The sequence below is a fragment of the Cryptomeria japonica genome, chromosome 3 (genome assembly GCF_030272615.1).
Source record: "Cryptomeria japonica chromosome 3, Sugi_1.0, whole genome shotgun sequence".
Taxonomy (NCBI): domain Eukaryota; kingdom Viridiplantae; phylum Streptophyta; class Pinopsida; order Cupressales; family Cupressaceae; genus Cryptomeria; species Cryptomeria japonica.
The window spans coordinates 6,384,724-6,393,191 of NC_081407.1; the positions used below are offsets into that span (position 1 = coordinate 6,384,724).

The window sequence follows — 8,468 nt, forward strand, 5'->3', positions numbered from 1 at the left end:
ATGGTGGATACGTGTGCAAATGCAGAGAAGTCAGAACCAAAAGGGCTAGAGTCGATTGGGATTACTGCTACGCAATGACATGAAGGTAGATAATATGTATGCAGATTTGAATGCATTAATGAATTAGAAGATTTGTTTTCATTTTTGTTGCACTCAATATAGTTTGCTTGTGAGTTGTGGTTGAGTTTTGAGGTTGCCGAGCAGAGGGGAGTTCTCCGTTCTGCATCAAATTTTCTCCATATTCTGTTAACTTTTGAAATTGACATAAACATACAGAAAGCGGTATAAAAGAATTTTTTAACAGCGTAGCTTTCACTATTGAAATTTTTAACAGCGTAGCTTTCACTGTTAAATTGTGAACAGGTGGGAAATATAGAAGGACTTTCGTAGCTCACATTTTTCTCCATTTTCTGCTGACCTTTGAAATTGGCATAGACATATGACATAGACATATGAAAAGGGATATGAAAGAAAATATAAACACATTTTTCTCCATTTTTAACAGATTAGGTTTTTCCATTAACTTGTGAATCGGTGGAAAACATAAAATAAATGTTGTAGTTCACAATTTTCTTCGTTATACAGATGGATATGATATAAAATTTTAACAGCATAGCTTCTCCATTAATTTATGAACAGGTAGAAAATCTAGAAGAAATTTCATAGCCCACAATTTTCTCCATTTTGTGTTGACTTTGAGATTGATATAGACATATAAAAAGGGATATAAAGAAAAAATGTAACAAGGTAGCTTTTTCCATTAATTTGTGAACTTTAAAAACTGTAGAAAATATTTGTAACTCCCAATTTTCTTCGTTATACAGATGGATATGATATAAAATTTTAACAGCATAGCTTCTCCATTAATTTATGAACAGGTAGAAAATTTAGAAGAAATTTCATAGCCCACAATTTTCTCCATTTTGTGTTGACTTTGAGATTGATATAGACATATAAAAAGAGATATAAAGAAAAAATGTAACAAGGTAGCTTTCTCCATTAATTTGTGAACTTTAAAAACTGTAGAAAATATTTGTAACTCCCAATTTTCTTCGTTATACAGATGGATATGATATAAAATTTTAACAGCATAGCTTCTCCATTAATTTATGAACAGGTAGAAAATCTAGAAGAAATTTCATAGCCCACAATTTTCTCCATTTTGTGTTGACTTTGAGATTGATATAGACATATAAAAAGGGATATAAAGAAAAAATGTAACAAGGTAGCTTTCTCCATTAATTTGTGAACTTTAAAAACTGTAGAAAATATTTGTAACTCCCAATTTTCTCCATTTTCTGCTGACTTTTGAAATTGACATAGATATACGGAAAGGGATACAAAGGAAAATTGTAAGTGCCTAGCTTTCTCCATTAACTTCCTCTTTCTTCAAATCTTCTATCTCGTGGATTGATTTTTTCCACATCGTAGCATTTCTCTTTGAATGCGCTATAAATGTTTGTGTCTCACCTTGCAAACCGCAAGAAAGAGAAGCCTTGGGGATTTGCAAAGTGAGATAAGCTGAGTTCTCTTGTGTCATGGTGAGATTTGCCCCTTTCTGTCTTTGGAACGAAACAAAAATGGGTTTGGGCATTTGGGTTTCGTTGCTACTGCTGCTGCCCATTGTTTGCTGCTCTGCATGTTTGGTGGAAGAGAGAAATTCTCTCTTGGATTTCAGGCAAGGCATTAACTTCACTTATTACAGAGGATTCCAGTTGCCATTGGAATCATGGAGAGGGTTCAACTGCTGTACTTGGGAAGGAGTGGGTTGCCACCCGCGCACTGGCCATGTCATCACATTGGATCTCGGCTCTAGTTATGGAAATGATGCTGGCTTTGCATGAAGTGAAATTCGAGAGGGGATATTTCAACTGTTGTATTTGGAATACTTGGACCTCTCTGGGAATTCCTTCAATCCTCTTTCCATCCCTCCACAAGTTGGAGAGCTGAGGAGATTGAAGCATCTGAGCTTATCTTACTGTGGATTTAGTGGCCAAATTCCAAGAGAGTTGAGTAAACTGCAGCAATTGGAGCTCTTGGACCTCAGTTACAATCATCTCGATGGTGTCATTCCAAGGGAGGTGGGTAACATGTCCACCTTGAAATTCCTTGACCTCTCAATTTGGTTAAATGATGATTTGCAGAGCGGCAACATGGGTGAGTGGATAAAACATTTGAGAGGGTTGGAGCATCTTGGACTGAGCGACATGAATCTCACTATGGAAGGAGATATTTGGTTGGGGATTATCGCCTCTCTCGCCAATCTCACCAAACTTTCCATGGACAACTGTGGATTGTCAGGGGAAATTCCCCCCTCCTTTGCAAATCTCTCAGGGCTTCAATGGTTGGACCTGTCACGCAACTCATTAAGAGGTAAGATTCCTGTCTGTCTAGGAGCGCTTCCTTTGTCGAATCTTTTTCTTTCTTACAACAATTTGGAAGGTCCTCTTCCCTCCTCTTTAGGTGGGCTCTCAAAAGTGCAGTACCTGGATCTGAGTTCAAACAAATTAAATGGCAGCATTCCGCCTACTCTAGGTAATCTCTCATCGCTATTTTGGCTTGAACTGCAGGATAATTCTTTGAGTGGTCCAATTCCAACTTCTTTTGGTAACCTATCCCAAGTAAATCGACTTAATCTGGCCAACAACAGCTTAAATGGAACTTTCTCATTTTCTATTTTAAATAGTTGCTCCCAACTTAAGGTTTTGGATCTCTCGAGCAATATGTTGACCGTAGAATTCACCCCATCTACCATTCCCAAATTTCAGCTTACTCACTTAGATCTACGTGACTCTAACATTAGAGGAATTTTTCCTGGGTTTATTTCAACTCAATATTCTATTATCTACTTAGATTTGTCAAACAACTCTCTTAGTGGCAATATTCCAAATTGGCTTTGGGAACTCTCTGATCTTGCATTTTTAGATCTGTCAAATAATATTTTTGAGGGACAAATTTTAAAAACATTTAGTAGGTATTCAAATATTTTTGGGTTTCTTTCATTGGCCAAAAATAATATTACTGGTTTTATTCCAAATTCTATTTGTAATGTGGTGAGTTTGGAGATTTTAGACTTGTCAAATAATAAATTTAGTGGTAAGATTCCCCAATGTCTAGAGAACTGTTCTATGTTGTCTCTTGTAAATCTAGAGAATAATAACTTAGAGGGGATGATACCAAATATATTTGAGAGAATGAATTCTTCCCTTGAGACTTTGAAATTAGGAAACAATATGCTTGAAGGAAATATTCCATTATCACTTGGAAAATGTGGGACTCTAAAAATCCTTGATATAAGAAACAATAATTTACAAGGGAGCATTGCAAATTGGGTTAAAAGCTTGTATAGTCTCCAAATTTTAGTACTGAAAAATAATAAATTTAAAGGTAAAATCCCATTGCAGTTAACCAAACTTCAAAATCTTCAAATTTTGGATATTTCAAATAATCTCTTTTCAGGGGTTATTCCAAGTGACTTGATGAAGCTAACTACAATGACAAATCAATCAGACAACACAAATGTCTTTGAACAATCATTCTTTCTTAGTATGATAGCTTCAGAGGGAGCTGTACCATACATAGATGGGATAAGAGTTATGAATAAAGGACAAAATATGGAGTTTAGGCAAATTTTGAGATTAGTAAAATGTCTTGACCTTTCCAGCAATAATTTGTCGGGTAAAATTCCTTGGAATATTGGATCCCTCAAAGGTTTGATTATTTTGAACATTTCAAGAAATCATTTTAGTGGCGAGATTCCTAAATCTATTCGAGAAATGGTGCTATTGCAATCACTTGATCTTTCACACAATAATCTCTCTGGTGTTATTCCTACTGAGCTGCAACTTCTCACATCATTAAGTTACTTTGATGTGTCCTATAATAACCTATCAGGGATGATACCACAAGGAGGACAAATGATGACATTTAATTCGACATATTTCTCCAACAATTTTGGCTTATGTGGTCTACAAATTTATGTATCATGCTTAAGCAGTCATCCTAATTCTCTAAGGGAACATGAAGAAAACAATGAAGATTCAGAGGATGATATATGGTGGGATATGGGGATGGCAACAGGCTGTGTAATTAGCTTTTCAATCGTAATGGGAATCTTGTGGATCAACAAAACATGGAGCGTCATATGCTTCAAATTCATGGATGCCACTATTAATTTTCTATTTCAAACATTGTGAAAATAATTGTATTCTAGAAAGTAGGATCATTTATATTCTACTTTTTGATCCACAAGCTAATCATGTAACATCAATTATCATATTTTCATGTTGCAAAGTGCAAAATATATGAAACGATGTATATTCTACATAATGTATAACAAACACTATGTTACATATTGTCTGTCAAATTTTATACAACTATTCATGTTTAATAATTTGAAGTTTAGCGATGTTTTCAAGTGGATTGAATTTTGATTCATGTTGATCATATATCCTTTCTTGTAATGTCATTAACTAGTGGCAAAAACAAGATCAGAAAGGAAGTTAGAAAGTATTTATTTTTGGTGATTTGTCACATTAATACCTTTTTTGCTTTGTCCTAGAAATATTAATTTTAAAGGTTTACAACCAAAATAGCTGGTAAAACTTGAGTCATTTATGTTTATGATGCAGAAACAAAATCTCTTGCTACCAAAATCACACACTCACCGAGGCAAATCACTGCTCTCAAAGTCATTCAAATAACATAAAGACTGTAACAAAACTATTTAACTCTGTTCAAATTCACTTCGCAAGAAATTTTACATCTGCAACAAACTATTTACAAGCTTGGCCTCTTCAATGATCCTACTCCCTCGACTCTGCACAAATTCAACCACTGTTCATCACACTCTCCTCTCAGTTTTTGCTACTCACGACCCCCTCCAAACCTGCAACACCATTCTTCAATTACAGCACACATTCAATTACCTTCTATTATTTTTTATTGTTTCAATTTCCACCGATTGCTTTCTTCCATGGTGGGCTAAGATAAGTTTATGTTTAATCATTTTTGCTTGCAATGGTTTTCACATCGATGTCCTTTCACATTCTTGGGTCGCTTCATTTCCTTCTTGTCTGTGCTTTATTTTGTGTTTTTTTGGTATTCCCTGCAATTCCTACGCCATTGCCAGGATGATGAGGATGTCAATTTCAATTTGTCTTAACTCCATCCCTTAATCCTTTCGCCATGGTTTTTATGCTCTTGCGCTACCTCTTATTTATTAAAAGAAACAAATGAGAGTCACAATATAAATATGATTTTTTTTGGGAAACCTTTCTTAAAGACCAATAGAAACACAAACAATAGTTCATTATACATTAACTCACAGGTTTAGAGTACGATTAGATATTTTTCACTCTGGCTTGAGCTAACTTTATATGTGAGTGTTTTATAGGTAAATCTATAAAGAAATATTATCAAAGGAATAAAAAATCACACAGAATATCTAAATATCAAACCAAAATTAACACAATTATATTTGATGTGGGTTACTAGTTGTTTTGTTAGTGTGTTGTAAATGGGTTGTTTTTGGCCTTTGCTATTAGAGGCCTATTCTTGACCAGTTGTACGTAGCCTTCTAAACTTGCCTTTGTATAGGGTCAACACCCTTGTTTTTGCTTCATTTTTAATAAAAAAACACAATGACTATCAAATTCAAGCTAACACTACCAAATGTCCAATAAACTACTAGATACATACTTCTTTGTATGTTCATTAACTCTAATAGTCCTTATTTGATGATGAAATGAATTGTCTATGATACCAAGCACATCTCTATATAAGTGACTATTACATTTATTTGTATTCCAACATATTTGACTAAAATACTAATGATTTTGTATGTCTGGAATGTGGTATCAACCTGCAAGAGGAGAAAACAAATCAAACACACGCATGAAACATTGCATTAGAGGTTAGAAATCCAAACAAGACAAAGTTAAATGAATCTAAACTCTTTAAAATCGTTCCATGCTCCTCTATCTCTAAAGATCCTCAAGATTCAAGGTGGCCCTTACTTGGAAGAGCACTTGACCTCTTGGATGATAACCCAGAGAACGAGATTTAGAGGATTTTAGGATCAAAATGGATGCAACTATGATCCTAATGAATGATTTTGATATGAAACTAGATGATGATATGGTGCAAGATATTGATATGAAACTAAACTAACATGAAAATGGTGTTAAAATGATATTAAGCTAGCATGGAAATGAAGCTAACATGATATGCAAGCCATGATAAATTTAAGCTATGATGCTACTAAAATGATCTAAAATGCTATTATCAAAGAGAGGCTAACAATGCTTGATGAAATGAGACTATAAATTAGATGCACAAAAGACTTGATATTTGAAGAAGGAATGGGCTCTATTTATAGGGAAAATAGTGCAATGGATGGTTGAAATTGAATAATCATAACAAGGGCTAGGATTGAAAGTTATCTATCCACGTAAGGGATTCAATCCAATCCCCAGTTGACAAATGTCACCTTGAGAGGGCATGAGAGGAGATGTAAGAGGCATTAAATGCCTGAGGAGACATGGTGGTTACCTTAGGAGGTAAGGTTAAGGTTAGCTAGTGGATAACCAATGGATAAAGCCTTTACCCAAGGGATAAACTCTTGTGAAAGGGTTAATAGGATAACTAGGGTCAAAGCCATGAGTGCTTGATGAGACCCTTGAGTTAGATGAAGGTTAAGTTAGAGAGAAATTCTCTAACCATGTGGGAAGGTTGAGTTAACCATTAATGGTTAGGAAGACTTTGGGGACAAATTTGGAAGAGTCCTTCCAAATTTGGGGAACTCAACAAGTTAACTTGTTGAAGGAATAAAGTTTTTATTGAATTTAGAAGACTTCCTTCCAAATTTGAGAAGTGACCTCCTCAAATTTAGGGAAAGGACATGATTAGAGGGATTAGACATGATTAGGATGGGATTAGGAGGTTTCTAGAAGGAAAATTAGAAGGCAAGTGGGAGATGTAGGATTTTGCAAGTGGGTGAGGGAAAATATGATTTAATTAAAATAAAATTGATTTATTTCAATTATTGGTTGCAACTTGCATTTGATAGATTTAAATAAATATTGATTTATTTAAACTTGAATTTGAATTTTGCAAGTTGGGGGATTTATATATAAATTTTGATTTATTTATTTGCAAAGGGGAAAGAGGGTAAATGAAGATTTTTAATTAAATGTGAATTTAATTAAAATGGCTAGAGAGGGGGGTATTTAATTAAATGTGAATTTAATTAAAATGGCTTGGATAGAAAAAAAGGAATATTAATCAAATCTTTAATTTGATTAATGAGCCAATTAGAAGAAAAGGGGATATCAGTTAAACCTTAGTTTAATTAATATGAAGAATTAGGGATAATTAAATGAATAAAATTCATTGTGCAACTTTTAGGTGTCTACATTTTTCCCCTATTTGAAGTGATGTGTGACCACATATTGATTCAAAGAAAAATGCTCGATTTGTCGCTAAATTTTTTCGATATGGTGCCTCAGATATGAAGAATTGATTTGATATGATATGAAAATTTTATATGGAACCGATGTCAATATGAAACTGATAGCATGATGCCCCCTCAAGAGATTGTTCATTCCTTAAGGGCATGAATGATCTCTTGACAAAAGAAGAAAGTTATATGAAAGATAGAATAGTGAATAGATTGATGGCAGACATGGGTTTGATTGGATTGATAAGATTGATCAGATTGATTGGATTGATAGAATTGATAAGATTGAGATAAAGTCTAGTTTCAGGAATGACACCTCCTGTATAAGACAAAGATGATCAAAGCGTCTGGTGTCAGGAATGATATATCTTGTATAAGACCTGATCAAAACGTCCAGTTTCAAGAAAGATACATCCTATATAAGACATGATATAATGGATCAGATGAAATGGATTGATAGAATTGATAAGATTGATATCAAGTTTGGTTTCAGAAATGACACCTCTTGTATAAGACAAAGATGATCAAAGTGTCTGGTTTTAAGAACGATATATCTTGTAGAAGACTTGATCAAAATGTCTGGTTTCAGGAAAGATACATCCTATATAAGACATGATAGAATGAATCAGATGAAATGGATTGATAGAATTGATAAGATTGATATCAAGCCTGATTTCAGAAATGACACCTCTTGTATAAGACAAAGATGATCAAAGCGTCTGGTTTCAGGTACGATATATCTTGTATAAGACCTGATCAAAATGTCTGGTTTTAGGAAAGATGCATCCTATATAAGACATGATAAAATGAATCAGATGAAATGGATTGATAGAATTGATAAGATTGATTGGATTGATAGAATTGAAAAGATTGATTGGATTGATAGAATTGATGAGATTGACTGGATTGATGGAATTGATAAGATTGAGGTCAAATGTGGTTTTAGGAATGACACCTCTTGTATAAGACAAAGATGATCAAAGCGTTTGGTTTCAAGAACGATATATCC

The 8,468-nt window shown here is 34.0% G+C and overlaps 1 protein-coding gene across 1 annotated transcript in view; it reads left to right on the plus strand.

The window, feature by feature from the left end:
• The window catches only part of LOC131065626 (receptor-like protein 50), a 94,696-nt gene extending 90,316 nt beyond the window's left edge, over positions 1-4,380 (plus strand). The window contains exon 9 of the mRNA XM_059217980.1: positions 1,847-4,380. Coding sequence (XP_059073963.1) covers positions 1,847-4,196 — 2,350 coding nt within the window. The 3' untranslated portion in view covers positions 4,197-4,380. The remainder of the gene's footprint in view (positions 1-1,846) is intronic.
• Positions 4,381-8,468: the final 4,088 nt, after the last annotated feature.